The sequence below is a fragment of the Gracilinanus agilis genome, chromosome 4 (genome assembly GCF_016433145.1).
Source record: "Gracilinanus agilis isolate LMUSP501 chromosome 4, AgileGrace, whole genome shotgun sequence".
Lineage (NCBI taxonomy): Eukaryota > Metazoa > Chordata > Mammalia > Didelphimorphia > Didelphidae > Gracilinanus > Gracilinanus agilis.
Window position 1 is genome coordinate 514116763 of NC_058133.1, and position 16242 is coordinate 514133004.

At 46.6% G+C, this 16242-nt stretch overlaps 1 protein-coding gene across 1 annotated transcript in view; it reads left to right on the plus strand.

Moving 5' to 3' along the window:
* The window catches only part of COL6A3 (collagen type VI alpha 3 chain), a 68708-nt gene that overhangs the window by 35127 nt on the left and 17339 nt on the right, over positions 1-16242 (plus strand). Inside the window, exons 14-23 of the mRNA XM_044675684.1 lie at positions 1259-1321; positions 3261-3323; positions 5192-5242; positions 5679-5714; positions 7164-7226; positions 7708-7770; positions 10011-10043; positions 10130-10166; positions 10266-10277; positions 10577-11070. Of these exons, the coding sequence (XP_044531619.1) occupies positions 1259-1321; positions 3261-3323; positions 5192-5242; positions 5679-5714; positions 7164-7226; positions 7708-7770; positions 10011-10043; positions 10130-10166; positions 10266-10277; positions 10577-11070 (915 nt within the window). The remainder of the gene's footprint in view (positions 1-1258; positions 1322-3260; positions 3324-5191; positions 5243-5678; positions 5715-7163; positions 7227-7707; positions 7771-10010; positions 10044-10129; positions 10167-10265; positions 10278-10576; positions 11071-16242) is intronic.

Here is a 16242-nt window from a genome sequence, read left to right on the forward strand (position 1 = left end):
TCCCTTCCCCCATCTCTCCTCTTCTCATCCCTCTCCCTTCCTCCTCCCCCATCTCTTTTCTCCTCATCCCTCTTCTCTCCTCTCCCTTCCCCCATCTCTCCTCTTCTCATCCTTCTCCCTTCCTCCTTCCCCATCTCTTCTCTCCTCATCCCTCTTCTCTCCTCTCCCTTCCCCCATCTCTCCTCTTCTCATCCCTCTCCCTTCCTCCTCCGCCATCTCTTTTCTCCTCATCCCTCTTCTCTCCTCTCCATTCCCTCCATCTCTCCTCCTCATCCCTCTTCTTTCCCCTCATCTCTCCTTTCCTTTTCCCTCCTCTCTTGTTTTCCTTTGCCCTGTCCTGGTGGGGATGGGATGGGGAGGGAGGCTCTAGAGGCAGGAGCAGGCTGGCACCCCGCCTTCAATTATGTGGCTGAGGTTGAAGCCCAGCTCAAATTCTCCATTTCTTTTGTTGCTCTAGTGATCTGATACACATTGGGGGCCCCCAACGTTGCCAAATGCTGAATAAATACATGTTATGTGAATAGAAGAGAATTATGGGGCTGAAATAAAATGTAAAAGAGGCAGTGAGGTGTGGTGGAAAAAGCACTGGAGTCAGAAGACCTGGGTTCAAATCCAGCCCCTGACCCTTATTACTTGTATGACCTTGGGCTAGTCACTTCACCTCCATGGGCCTCAGTTTCCCCATATGAAAAATCAGGATGCTGGGCTAGATGCCCTCTGAGATCCCAGTCCAGTCCTAAAACAGATTATAGAAATGCTCTAGTGAAAACCATAGGCTCGGGCGAATTTAACCCAAACTAAGACATCAGATGGCTTCTGGTCTGGAATTTCTGTGTGAGCCAATTTAGCATCTTTAAATTAAACCCACTGCAGCCTAGACTGGGGCAGGGTCTGAATTAAACTTTGCATCTCTCTTAATGGTGTCTAGACATTGTATACAGTAGGTGCTTAATAGCTATAAATAATTATTAATCCCTGCCCTTCAGGATCATACAATTGGGGCAGCTAGGGAGCATAATGGATAGAGCAGAAGGTCAGGAAGATCTGGGTTCAAATCTGGCCTCAGACACTTCCTAGTTATGTGACTCTAGGCAGGCCACTTAACCCTGTTGGCCTCAGTTTCCTCATCTGTAAAATGAACTGGAGAAGGAAATGGCAAATATCTTTGCCAAGCAAATGACTGAATAGCAATGAAATAGTCATACTTGGACTAATCTGTATGATGCTGCAGTGACTAATCCCTCCTTTTCCCCTCTAGGGAGGTGGTGGGACCCCTGGAGTCCCTGGAGATCGTGGCAGACCTGGTCCCCTGGGAGCTAAGGTATGTCCTAAGAAACTAATAGATCCTTTAAGGTGGCCGGACTTCCAGATGCAAATCTAGTCTCGTAAACCCCTCCTTTGCCAATCTTTCTGGCTCCAAGTAGCTTGGGATGGACGTCTGGCCACCCTTTGGCCTTCCCGAGACACCCTCTCATGCCAGGGGCTGGCCTTGCCTAGAGAGCCACCCCCAAAGGAAGCTCTCGCTTCTGCTGCCTGGCGTCCACTTCCTCAAAGCCCGGAAGACCTTTCTCGTGTAATGATAAACAAAGTGCCTTCTGAATCCTTGAAAAGCATCTACATTAGGTTTAGGTGAATTTTCCTGTCCTGCTTTTCCTTACATGGAAATGACTGGAAATTGGATAACTGGATTATAAACTGGATCATTCTGATGACTCCCGATTCACTGGAGAATGGGATGGGACCCTGCCATACTAGAGAGGAGGAGGAAGATGGGGGCCTTGTTAGTATGACCCCTCAGCAGCTCTGGGATTCACTTTGGCTTCTCTGAAGGCAGGGGGAACCCAATGATGCCCATTTCCCCTGATTAAGGAATGTGCTCATGTGCATACAAAAGCTTTTTCCTTCTCTTTGTCAGCAATACTGTTGAGTGTGCTTTGCAGAAATGGTATTGAACTTCGAGTCAGGAAAGCCCGGGGCAGATCCTGATTCCAACACTTACCCACCCAGTGCTATATACAAGTTATTTTTCCCACCCTGCACCTCACTTTTCTTATCTGTAAAATGGGATTAAGAAGGTACCATAGGAAGAACTCTGTTTGGAGAGACAGATAACCTGGTTTCCTGTCCCAGCTCTGTCTCTTAATTGCTAAGGTGACCTTGGATAAATTAGTTAATCTCTTGCGATTTGGGGGTTTCTTCATCTGTAAAATGATGGGCTCTAAGCTCTCTTCTGGTCCTCGAGTTTGCTTATCTTCATCTCTAATGTCCTCTCCATATTGGGATCAATGATGCTATTAACACTCTGGGCAATGTTCTCCATTTCTGGAAAATACTTGGATCATTTGGACCAGGTGACCTTTAGGGTCCCTTTCGATTCCACCTCTATGAGCCCATGGTCCCATGATTGGATTCTTGAGCTATTGGACTCCCAAAATAACCCATTTAGAGCTTGAAGCGTCTCAGAGGCAATCTAGTCCAAGCACCTTAGTTTTACAGATGAGGAAATTGAGGTTGGAGAGGCCAATTGACTTGGCCGCCTCACAGGGATGTGATGTGGCCAACACTTGGTAAACTTCAAAGCATTATGGAACTACGAACTGCTGCTGTTAATTCTCCATCTTCAGGGTTTCTGCAGATCGATGCTATGTGAGATTCCTTCTCTCTTCTCCTCCCTTCACTCTGCCACTGGTAGGATTAGAGCAGTGATTCCCAAAGTGGGCGCCACTGCCCCCTGGTGGGTGCTGCAGTGATCCAGGGGGTGGTGATGGCCACAGGTGCATTTATCTTTCCTATTAATTGCTATTAAAATTAAAAAAATTAATTTCCAGGGCACTAAGTAATATTTTTTTCTGGAAAGGGGGCAGGAGGCCAAAAAAGTTTGGGAACCATTGGATTAGAGAAAGAATAATTACGAGCTTTCCTGGATACTTTTCCAGAAGTGCTCATCACAGTGTTGTGACTTCTTAAATCTTTGAATCAGAAAAACAACAATATCCAAAATCCCTGCTGCCTACAAATAACTCTCCGTAACTGATACTGGAAGTGTAATCCGAAGCTTCTATGGAGATCCAGTCTAGTTAAGCTCAATTTAATTCACTTCAATCTATGGTTGCCCAACTCATGTCAACTCAACCCATCCCAACCCAACTCAACCTAATCCATTCCAACTTAAATCAATTGTACCTGCTCAGGATCTAAGAGGACCTTTATACACAGTTTGAAGCAGGGATGATGTTTACTTAAATCTCCTCTTTTCCTAGGGCGAGCCTGGAGATCCTGGTCCAAAGGGAGGAAATGGACCACGTGGACCTCGAGGAGAGATGGTGAGTTTGAGAATGAATTTGGAACCCAGAATCTTTCATGGGCTCCATCTGGAGGAAGGAAGACTACAGACACATTCCAGTCCGGGCTACTTCGATTGCCTTGGCCATCCAATTGAAAGGATCGATTTTAAGAACTTTTCGTTCAAATTTCCTTTTCTTTAGACCATAGTATTTCTGTTTGAGTAGGGCTATTTAGTGATGGCACTAATTAAAGACATCTCGAAACCTGCTATCAGAATAGCAGTCCCAGAGATCAAACCCAAGAGTTTCCAAGGTCTGGGCCAACCTTCTCAGAGGACCAGTATTGTGTAGTGAATAGAATTGTCAGTTTAGAGCAATGATTCCCAAAGTGGGCGCCACCGCCCCCTGGTGGGTGCTGCAGTGATCCAGGGGACCGGTGATGGCCGCAGGTGCATTTATCTTTCCTATTAATTGCTATTAAAATAAAAAAAATCAATTTCCAGGGGGCTAAGGAATATTTTTCCTGGAAAGGGGGCGGGAGGCCAAAAAAGTTTGGGAACCGCTGGTTTAGAGTTTATTCTGGCTATGTTCCTATTAATGTGGAGATTGTTGCTGAAGGTTTTAAGAAAAGTCCCAACCCTGAGATCAGAGCATGTGATGGTTCCCAAGTAGAGCAAGAAATGAGAGGAGGGCTTTCCTTCAGCTCTGTATTAACTAGAAAAAGCAGCCTCAGGAAGTCCCATCGGTTGATTTCCCAAGTCACTTCTAGCTCTGAGCACTCACTGTAGGGAGCTTTTGAGTACTTTCTTGTGCCCAGGGCTGGGTGTGCTACTTTCAGAGGGATGTTGCCAAAGGAAGGTGATCAGAAAACCAGGAGGGGTCTAGAAATCTTATCTTGAGAGGGAGAGCCAAGGGAGAGAACCAGGAAGGATTAACCAGAGGAGGAGAAGACTCTGGGGAGACAGAAGATCATAAAGTCTCACTCTAGAACTAGGAGGGACCTTAGAGGCTCCTTAGTCCGATTCTATAATTTTACAGATGAGGAAACTGAGGCCCAGGCGTTAAGTGGCCTTTTAAGTATAACAGAGGTTATAAGAGTCAGATGCAGGATATGAACTCAGGTCCTTTGACTTATGAGCTGTGTTCTCTCTTTGAGTATCTGAAAGATGTTCTTTGTGAAGAGGGATTAGACTTATTCTGTATAGTTTCAGGGGGGAATTAGGACCAGCGTCTGACCGTAGAAAGTGTGCATGATGTGGAATTAGAGTTAGTGTGGCCTTGTCTCTGCTACTTACTACTTGGGTGACCCTTGGCAAGTCCCTCCCCCTTTCTCTGCCTCAGTTTCCTCATCTGTAAAATAAGGAGTTTGGACTCAATAATATCTAAGGTCCTTTCCAGCTCATAGCCTATGATCCAATAGTGAAAGCCGGAAAGGAGCTCGGCTCAGTTTGATAGAAGGAAGAACTTTCTGACACTTAAAGAGTCATTCAGCAATAGAAAAGGCTGCCTGAAAGTAGGGAGTGCTGGAAGCATTTAGGTCAAGGTGAGGGAGGACTAGAATACAGGACCTCAGATTCTCTCCCTATTCTAAGGTTCTGGGGTTTTCTCATCCTGCTTTTGAATGGCCTCACGTCCAGCTACTCTTGTACCTTTATCATGCCAAGTCAATAAATATTTATTTATATTTTTTCTTTTCATTCACTATTAGTGGCAAAAGCCAGATATTGAGTGGATGTCTCCAGTTTGGCAAATGGATCCCCTTCCACTCACCCGGCCCCTAAAATGGCCTTTTCTTAGCTCTGCTTAGGGGAGAGACGGCCCTGAGCCTTTCTGCATCTGTAAAATGGCAGGCTTTACTGCCCGGCTGCGTATCTAACGGATGATAATGTTGTCTCTTCACTTCACAGGGAGATGACGGGCGAGACGGCATAGGCCTTGAAGGACAGAAAGGCAAAAAAGTAGGTGTTTCCTCCAGAAGTGCCCCCAGCCCTTGGCATTGCCAAGATGGCAGTGCGGCTGCTTGCTTCCTGAGGGAATACTATTTATGGAGAAGGGAATCTGTGACCTTAGCCTGCGTATCGCATCCATAATGGACGTTCTAGAATGAGAGGACGATGCGAATGATGTTACAGATGGCGAAATGCCGGAGGAACGTGAGAAATGATCGAGGCGACCCATTATGTCACCCTTGTTATGCTCATTAGGAATAAATACCCGAATGATTAGGGTTAGTAATAAAATGACAATATGGATGTCCACCCAGGAGTACTCTACGCAACGCCACCGCCTTCTTTTCTTTTCCCACATGTAGACTACAGAAATAGATAGGAGTTTAGCCGCATTTCAATGGAGCTGACCCTTGATTCATTTCTTGTTTTTTGTTTTCATTTTTAGGGAGAACGTGGATTCCCTGGATATCCGGGACCAAAGGTAGCTAGATCTCTTTCTAGTAACAGATTAATGAATGAATGAATTAATTAATTAATGCACAGCAGTAACACACTAGCCACAGATCAATTAATTAATTAGTGCACAGCTGCACACACTGTAGAAATCGTATTATGTATCGATTACTTTAAATCCGTGTCTGGACAATTCCACAACAAGGGAGGTGAAAGAGATCAATGTAAAGCTGAAGAGTTGGGTTTAAGCAATCAACTTCTCAAGGACAGGATGGGGGCGGGGTGGCTAGGCAGCAGTTTGGGAAGGAAAGAGCAGGGGCTTTATGGAATGGCAGACTGGCCATGGCTTGGCATTGTGATGTGGCAGCTGTAAAGAGCCAGCGTGCTCTTTGGTTATACTGAGAGGCAGCGTGTCCAGAGTGACGGAGGTGAGAGTCCCACTGGCCCGTGCTGTGCCCTGTTCTGTCCTGATCCAGAGTACTGTGTTCAGGTCTGGAAGCTATTTTAAGGGGATCATTCACGGGGTGGAATGCATCTGGGGATGGTGAAGATTACTGGGATGCTGAGGGGGCCTAGAAACCAACCATAACTCAAGATGACTGGTTGCGAGTGAGGATGTTTTGCCTGAACAAACATACAAGGGGACAGGATAGCTGCCTTCAAGTACCAAGAAGGCTATCTTGTGAAGAAGGAGGAAGATGTTTTCTGTTTGGCCCCAAAAGGAAGAACTTTCCTTTTTTCTTTCTTTGTTTTTAAAGGTATTTTATTTTACCAATTACATGCCATAATTTTCCACGTAAGTTTTCTGAAGGCATATGACCCAAATTGTCTCCCTCTCTCCTTTCCCTCTTCCTCTTGGAGATGATAAGCAATTTGATCGGTTATATGTGTATTATCATCCAAAACCTATTTCCATACTATTCATTTTGGGGGAGAATACTCCTATAAACCCCCCCCCCCAAATAAAACAAACTAAAGTGAAAAAATCATATGCTTTGATCTGCATCTGACGCCACGGGTTCTTTCTCTGGAGGCGGAGATGGAGCATTCTTTGTCCTCGGCCCCTCAGAATTGACCCGGATCCTTGTATTGCTGAGAGGAGCCAAATCTTTCACAGAGAGAGAAGAACTTTCTCGCCATTAGAACTCTTGCCAGCTGAGCTTGGCTGACCCGTGAGGAGGGAATGGGCTCCCTGGGAGTCGTGTTCAGAGATGACACTCATTTTTGTCAGGGATTTCTGCAGGAAGTGGGAGGCTACACCTAAAGGCCTCTGTAGGTCTTACTTACTCGAGTAAATCTGTTCATCAGTCGACTTGGATTCCTAAGAGTAAAACGCGCACACCTCCAATATCGTTAGCAGATGGAATTCAGGGGGAAGGGGGATTTGGGCACCCAGGATAGACCCAGCTTCTCTGACTGCAGCACAGACCTTCTCCTTGCAAAGCTGAACTCACCCCTTCCTTCTCTTTCCTCTCAGGGTGCTCCTGGTGACCGAGGTGGGGATGGAGGACCAGGGCCAAAAGGAAGCAGAGGCCGCCGGGTCAGTCCAATTCTCGTATCCTCCACCCGCCCAATGATTCCTTTGTCTAAGTGGCCAGCATAGGGATATGACTTCACTTGGCCTCTCTGGGCCCCAGTTTCCTCATCTAAAATGAATGTGTTGGACTGGATGGCCCATGATGGATTTGTCAGGGGATGAAATTTGTGTGGCACTTCCTTGGGTTGACTTGACCCATGTGAAAGGGTTGTAGCTTTTCTGATAGTAGATCAACCTGAGATCACTGAAAATGCCGTTCTTTTCTGGACCCAGTACCTCGTCCCTCTCAGAGGCTGGTCAAGCTTTGTAGGAATGTCAGCATGGAGAAAGGCCACCCAGATACGGACTCTCTGTTAAGTTAGGGCCATTTCCTGTTCTCTTCAGCCCAAACCTGGGCAGAGGCTTGATTATTCCCAGGAGTCTTGGGTTTGGGAGCTCCTCCCCAAGGACATGGAGCTCACACATTTATTTTGCTACCCTCCAGGGAAATTCAGGACCACCTGGAGCAGTTGGACAGAAGGGAGACCCAGGATACCCAGGACCATCCGTAAGTACTCGTGTGCCCTCTTGACCCTGCAGTTTTTTTTCAATCTGCTAGGAGTCACTGAGAATCATCTGATGTCCAGCTCCTTCCTGCACATGGAGGGTTCGATCCCTGTTCCAGCCTCACTTCTTGGATATTGCAGTAGGAAAGAGACAAAACCGATCTCATGTATTGTTTCTGTCTGCCTAAGAGGAAGGCTTGGTATGATGCTAGGAATGAAGAAAACTAGAATTTGTTTTTATTGTGGAATTGAGAGCTGGAAGGGGCTGTAGAGGGCATCAAACCCAAGAACCCAAACCTCATTGGCAAACGAGGAGCCTGAGGTCCGGAGAGGCCTAACTTATAATGCAAAGTACTTGGCAATTGTGCAACCAGGCACAATATGAAGATCAATGATGATTATTTGATCATGAATTATCCATATTCAAACAGTGAGGAGCAGAGCTGAGGCCTGGGCCCCTGGACAATCTTACTGATGTTTTCCTGGAGTCCTTGATCCTCTTCCTCTCATCTTGTTTCCCAGGATAATTGGGTCAGAAGTTATTCATTCATTCATTCATTCATTCATTCATTCATTCATTCATTCAACAAACATCTCTGATTGCTGACTAGTAGTCATTCCAATCTCTCACTCTCCACTAGCTCCCTCCCATATTTCCATTCTAAAAAATCCCTCCAATCCTGTCTTCTGAATCCTTATACAAAATCTCTTTTGATCATGTGCCATAGCCAGCTGCCATCTTGCCTCTTCTCTATCCATCCTCGCTTATGTTTAAGCTTCCACTTACTCTTGCCCTCCTCTACCCACTCTTTGCCAGGTGGTTTCTGTGCCCAACCCTGGACTCAAGCCACTCTCTCCACAGTCATTAAGTATGGTGGCATCTTTCTCCCCCAGTTCTCATTCTCCAATTTCTTAAAACATTTCCCTTCTGTCTTTGAACCAATACTGTGTGTTGTTCCAAGGCAGAAGAGAAGTAAGGGCTAGGCAATTGGGGTTAGGTGACTTGCCTAGAGTTAAATAGCTAGGAAAGGTCTGAGGCCAGATTTGAACCCAGGACCTCCCTTCTCTGGGCCCAGCTCTCTACTTACTGCATCGTGTAGCTGCCCCCTCATTCTCTTTTTGACAACTTGTCTTCCTGGGTGTTCTTGTCTTTGTTGGCTTCCTGACACGCCCCACCTCTCCTGGTTTTCTTCTCTCTTTAACTGCCCTTTGGCTATTTTTCTGGAACCTGATCCAATTCCCGGCCCTCAATAAGGGTGTCAGGCAAAGGGCTATTCTCAACAAACTGCATGATGATAGAATAGGAGGATTTCCATGGAGCCTCCATCCCTGGAGAGCTTAGGGAATAGAACGATGGACCATCTGACCTAGATGGCCTAGATGGTCGCCTGCTGAAAGATAACCAAGAATGTTTGGAAGGTCTTTTGGGGTTCTAGTTTTTCAGTTCCGCTTTTGAGTTCTATTGTGGAAGGTAAGTCTGGTGAAATGGAAGGAACCTTGGACTAGAGCCACAGGACCCAGGTTTGACTCTTGGTTCTGCTTTTTATTGGCTGTGTGACTTTTGGCAAATCAATCTGTCTCTAAGCCCAATTTTCCTCATCTGCAAAATGAAGGAGCTGGAGAGACAGAGAGACAGACAGAGAGACAGAGACAGATCCAGAGAGATAGAGAAAGAGATGGAGAGGAGAGACAGACAAGAGAGAGTGAGAGACATAGAGAGAGACAGATGGAGAGGAGAGGAGAAGGGGGGGAGAGAGAGAGAGAGAGAGAGAGAGAGAGAGAGAGAGAGAGAGAGAGAGAGAGAGAGAGAGAGAAAAGAAGAAAAGAAGAAGAGGAGAAGGAGAGGGAGAGAGAGATGGAGAGAGAGAGAAAGAGAGAGAGAGAGAGAGAAAGAGAGAGAAGAAGACAGAAGAGAAAAGAAAAGAAAAGAAAGAAAGAAAGAAAGAAAGAAAGAAAGAAAGAAAGGAAGGAAGGAAGGAAGAAAGAAAGACTAAGTTACAGAGAGGGTGTTAGACTGCATTGTTAGAGGGAGTGCCTTGGCGTCTCTCAGGAGGAGGTTTAAACTAATGTGAAGGATTTATGTTAAGAAGAAAACTGGACCCTTCCATTTCTTCAGTGCCCCGTCGGAAAGGCAAACGCTAAAAAAAATGTCCATGTGGGAGTGAAAAATTAGGTATTTCTTTATTAAACTTCCTAAATAATGATCCACAATTTGTCATCTTCTCTTCTTTGCTTTTTACAGGGCCATAAAGGCAACAGAGGAGAATCAGTCGATGTAAGCTAAAAATTTAAAGTAATTTTTCATCAAGATTTTCCCATCTCACGTATGCTCCATGTCTGAATCTTTGTTTTCTTTTAAAGCAATGCAGCCTGATTCAGAGCATCAAAGACAAATGCCGTGAGTAGTCAGATCTAGGCCTTCCCTAACCCAATTGAACAATGAGGAAGCAGCAGCTCTGGAGACGTGGCTCTAACCCGCTTCTTTTTTCCTTTTCAGCTTGCTGCTACGGTGAGTCATTTTCAGCGGGTCGCCTCCATTCTGGCAGTGAAGAGGAGCCCCGATTTCAGATCTTGGCTCTGCCATTTGCTAGCTCTGGGATGCTGAGCACCTGCTTGATTTCTCTGAGTATCTGTTTCCTCTGTGAAATGGGTGACTTCGTTCTTCCCTTCCTCATTTCCCAAGGTTGCTTTAAGCAAAGAGCCTTGTGAACGCTCTGGTTCTCTAGAGATGGGCGCTGTCATTGCACGTAGGTGTTTCCAATGGGCAAGAAATTAATTGTTTTGAAAAAATTTGCCTCTTTCCTGCAGGGCCCCTGGAATGCCCAGTTTTCCCAACAGAACTCGCCTTCGCTTTAGACACCTCCCAAGGCGTCAGTCAAGATTCTTTTAGCCGGATGAGGGAGGTCCTTCTGAAAATTGTGGGCGATTTGACCATCGCGGAGAGCAATTGTCCTCGAGGTGCCCGGGTGGCCGTAGTGACCTACAACAATGAGGTGACCACGGAGATCCGCTTCCCTGACTCCAAGAGGAAGTCCCTGCTCCTGGACCGCATCCGGAACCTTCAGGTGCCCTTAACGTCCAAGGAACGCAGCTTGGAGACCGCCATGTCCTTCGTGGCCAGGAACACCTTCAAGAGGGCTCGCAGTGGCTTCCTCATGAGGAAGGTGGCTGTCTTCTTCAGCAACGGCCTCGTCCGGGCCTCCCCTCAGCTCAACGAGGCTGTGCTCAAGCTGTCCGATGCAGGAATCACACCCTTGTTCCTGACCAGCAGAGAGGATCGGACCCTCATCAATGCCCTACAGGTCTGCGCTGGGGCAGGGGGATGGGCACATCATCTTCTTGTCTTTGGGGGTTGAACCCCAAGAATGCTTTCCCTGTCGATGGGAGCCGTGCCAGTAGGGCCGGTCTGTGAGAAAAGGCCAGAATGAGACAAGCCTTACAATCACAAATCATTGATTTAGAGCTGGAAGGGAGCCCCTGGATCAACTTTTTTTTTTTAACCTTTCCCTCCCATCTTAGAATATATACTGTGTATAGCCTCCAAGGCAGAAAAGTGGTAAGGACTAGGCAATGAGGGTCAAGTGACTTGGCCAGGTTCACACAGCTAGGAAGTGTCTAAGGGCAGATTTGAACCCAGGATCTCCAGTCTTTGGGTCTGGCTCTCTATCCACTGAGCCACCTACGTGCTCCTCCTGTGAATCAACTTTTAAGGGGAGACAGAGTCGCTATGATATCGCCACAGGCAGAGGTCCTTGAGACCTGGGATGAGGAAGCTGCTTTCGGGGGGAGGAATGGGTAAGACTTGGTCAAAGTCATTTTCAAATAGATTGAAGCTCTGGCAAAGCATATCACACGTTGTTAGCTTCTCATTCTAAGTTGTTATTCTTTTAATTAGGTGCTAAGCTCATCTGTTTCTATCACACAAGGCAATTTGGGGCAGCACCTTCTAGATTTCAGGATGCTGGTTTCAGACTCCAATTTGTTGGTCCTGGTTTTTCTCTGGTGGATAAAACAGCCGACGGGCCCTCCCCTGCTGCCTTTGGTTTCTGATATTGCTTACATTCCATTAGGAAGGAAGAAGACTTGAGGAGCTGAGATTCCCTCATTTGTGACCGCAGATGTGATTTGGGGGGGGGGGTTGGAAATGTTGTCATCAGCCCAGGGAGTTTCCAATGAGGAAACTCCCTCTTCCAGGGCAGGTTGTTGTGTGGGGCTTCGAGAGCTTAAACGGCTCGTCGATGACACACAGTCTACTGGCATCCAAAGTGGGGCATGAACCCCCAGCTTGCTGACCCCATCACGGTGCCTCTCAAGGCATGGCGAACAGTTTCTAACACTTACCGAAACAATTCCCGGACGGGACACCATTTCCTTATTTAGTTGATCAGTAGCACGGGACTGGAGGAAAACAGCTCAGGTGGAGAGCTGTCCTCATGTTCACCCATTCACCTATTATTTTGAAAAATGGGTTGATCTGAGCTCAACTGGCATCTTTTTCAAGAGGCTTTCTCAGGTCGCCAAATGCTGATGTCTTTCTCTCTGAGACTGCCTTCTACCCACTTCCACCTAATAACAACAGCAATAGCTATTACTATGTGTATGACTAGAGGCTTTATCATCTAGTCTCAGAAGCTCTAAAATGACAAGGTTAGAGGACTTCCAAGGGACTTTCCAACTGTATGATTTTATGATTTTAATTCAATTCAATCCAAAAAACTTGCATTAAGTGCCTTCTGTGCCCAGGAACCTGGGGATGCCGAGAAAACCCCAAACAAAACAGTCCCTGTCTTCNGAGAGAGAGAGAGAGAGAGAGAGAAAAGAAGAAAAGAAGAAGAGGAGAAGGAGAGGGAGAGAGAGATGGAGAGAGAGAGAAAGAGAGAGAGAGAGAGAGAAAGAGAGAGAAGAAGACAGAAGAGAAAAGAAAAGAAAAGAAAGAAAGAAAGAAAGAAAGAAAGAAAGAAAGAAAGGAAGGAAGGAAGGAAGAAAGAAAGACTAAGTTACAGAGAGGGTGTTAGACTGCATTGTTAGAGGGAGTGCCTTGGCGTCTCTCAGGAGGAGGTTTAAACTAATGTGAAGGATTTATGTTAAGAAGAAAACTGGACCCTTCCATTTCTTCAGTGCCCCGTCGGAAAGGCAAACGCTAAAAAAAATGTCCATGTGGGAGTGAAAAATTAGGTATTTCTTTATTAAACTTCCTAAATAATGATCCACAATTTGTCATCTTCTCTTCTTTGCTTTTTACAGGGCCATAAAGGCAACAGAGGAGAATCAGTCGATGTAAGCTAAAAATTTAAAGTAATTTTTCATCAAGATTTTCCCATCTCACGTATGCTCCATGTCTGAATCTTTGTTTTCTTTTAAAGCAATGCAGCCTGATTCAGAGCATCAAAGACAAATGCCGTGAGTAGTCAGATCTAGGCCTTCCCTAACCCAATTGAACAATGAGGAAGCAGCAGCTCTGGAGACGTGGCTCTAACCCGCTTCTTTTTTCCTTTTCAGCTTGCTGCTACGGTGAGTCATTTTCAGCGGGTCGCCTCCATTCTGGCAGTGAAGAGGAGCCCCGATTTCAGATCTTGGCTCTGCCATTTGCTAGCTCTGGGATGCTGAGCACCTGCTTGATTTCTCTGAGTATCTGTTTCCTCTGTGAAATGGGTGACTTCGTTCTTCCCTTCCTCATTTCCCAAGGTTGCTTTAAGCAAAGAGCCTTGTGAACGCTCTGGTTCTCTAGAGATGGGCGCTGTCATTGCACGTAGGTGTTTCCAATGGGCAAGAAATTAATTGTTTTGAAAAAATTTGCCTCTTTCCTGCAGGGCCCCTGGAATGCCCAGTTTTCCCAACAGAACTCGCCTTCGCTTTAGACACCTCCCAAGGCGTCAGTCAAGATTCTTTTAGCCGGATGAGGGAGGTCCTTCTGAAAATTGTGGGCGATTTGACCATCGCGGAGAGCAATTGTCCTCGAGGTGCCCGGGTGGCCGTAGTGACCTACAACAATGAGGTGACCACGGAGATCCGCTTCCCTGACTCCAAGAGGAAGTCCCTGCTCCTGGACCGCATCCGGAACCTTCAGGTGCCCTTAACGTCCAAGGAACGCAGCTTGGAGACCGCCATGTCCTTCGTGGCCAGGAACACCTTCAAGAGGGCTCGCAGTGGCTTCCTCATGAGGAAGGTGGCTGTCTTCTTCAGCAACGGCCTCGTCCGGGCCTCCCCTCAGCTCAACGAGGCTGTGCTCAAGCTGTCCGATGCAGGAATCACACCCTTGTTCCTGACCAGCAGAGAGGATCGGACCCTCATCAATGCCCTACAGGTCTGCGCTGGGGCAGGGGGATGGGCACATCATCTTCTTGTCTTTGGGGGTTGAACCCCAAGAATGCTTTCCCTGTCGATGGGAGCCGTGCCAGTAGGGCCGGTCTGTGAGAAAAGGCCAGAATGAGACAAGCCTTACAATCACAAATCATTGATTTAGAGCTGGAAGGGAGCCCCTGGATCAACTTTTTTTTTTTAACCTTTCCCTCCCATCTTAGAATATATACTGTGTATAGCCTCCAAGGCAGAAAAGTGGTAAGGACTAGGCAATGAGGGTCAAGTGACTTGGCCAGGTTCACACAGCTAGGAAGTGTCTAAGGGCAGATTTGAACCCAGGATCTCCAGTCTTTGGGTCTGGCTCTCTATCCACTGAGCCACCTACGTGCTCCTCCTGTGAATCAACTTTTAAGGGGAGACAGAGTCGCTATGATATCGCCACAGGCAGAGGTCCTTGAGACCTGGGATGAGGAAGCTGCTTTCGGGGGGAGGAATGGGTAAGACTTGGTCAAAGTCATTTTCAAATAGATTGAAGCTCTGGCAAAGCATATCACACGTTGTTAGCTTCTCATTCTAAGTTGTTATTCTTTTAATTAGGTGCTAAGCTCATCTGTTTCTATCACACAAGGCAATTTGGGGCAGCACCTTCTAGATTTCAGGATGCTGGTTTCAGACTCCAATTTGTTGGTCCTGGTTTTTCTCTGGTGGATAAAACAGCCGACGGGCCCTCCCCTGCTGCCTTTGGTTTCTGATATTGCTTACATTCCATTAGGAAGGAAGAAGACTTGAGGAGCTGAGATTCCCTCATTTGTGACCGCAGATGTGATTTGGGGGGGGGGGGTTGGAAATGTTGTCATCAGCCCAGGGAGTTTCCAATGAGGAAACTCCCTCTTCCAGGGCAGGTTGTTGTGTGGGGCTTCGAGAGCTTAAACGGCTCGTCGATGACACACAGTCTACTGGCATCCAAAGTGGGGCATGAACCCCCAGCTTGCTGACCCCATCACGGTGCCTCTCAAGGCATGGCGAACAGTTTCTAACACTTACCGAAACAATTCCCGGACGGGACACCATTTCCTTATTTAGTTGATCAGTAGCACGGGACTGGAGGAAAACAGCTCAGGTGGAGAGCTGTCCTCATGTTCACCCATTCACCTATTATTTTGAAAAATGGGTTGATCTGAGCTCAACTGGCATCTTTTTCAAGAGGCTTTCTCAGGTCGCCAAATGCTGATGTCTTTCTCTCTGAGACTGCCTTCTACCCACTTCCACCTAATAACAACAGCAATAGCTATTACTATGTGTATGACTAGAGGCTTTATCATCTAGTCTCAGAAGCTCTAAAATGACAAGGTTAGAGGACTTCCAAGGGACTTTCCAACTGTATGATTTTATGATTTTAATTCAATTCAATCCAAAAAACTTGCATTAAGTGCCTTCTGTGCCCAGGAACCTGGGGATGCCGAGAAAACCCCAAACAAAACAGTCCCTGTCTTCAAGCAGCTTTCTTTTTTACTGGGGGTGGGTGATCCTTCCTGGGGTTTTATCCACCAGAGCTATAACTAGGGCAGAGTAGCTGGGGCTCAGCCGCAGGGTCTCTACTTTTACAGTAGACAGTCACACCCAGAGTAAGAGTCTCCATAGAGGAGTTAGCATCTGGTTGGAGCCTTGCAGGAAGCTGAGGCTTTTCACAGAAACAGATTGAGAGCTGGAAGGGACTTTAGAGGCCATCAAATCTTAATCCCCGCTCATTTTGAAGATGAGGAAGCTGAGGCCCAGAGAGGTGACATGATTAAACGGGGGTCCTACAGCTAGTAATTCTCTGAGATGAGATTTGAACTCAGATCTTCATGACTGCTGTCCTATCAACTATACCATTTGTTCCTCTATGAGGTGGAGGGGCACAGGGAAAGTGTTCCAAGAATTGGAGAATGATCTGTGATTATACATGTTAGAAAGGGTCAGAGATATCATCTTTCCTCCCATATGAGCTGGTCCTGATGAGGGTCCCCTGTGAGTCCCTGGAGATTTTCAGCCCAGATAAGTTATGGTTGAAGGCTCCACCTTTGACTTGGATCATTTGGTGAGTAGAGCAGGAGGGAGCGTTTTGCCCTGATTTGTACTCTATCCCTTGGTCTAAAACCACCTGGAGCCTTTTGGAACTATTGATTAATGGT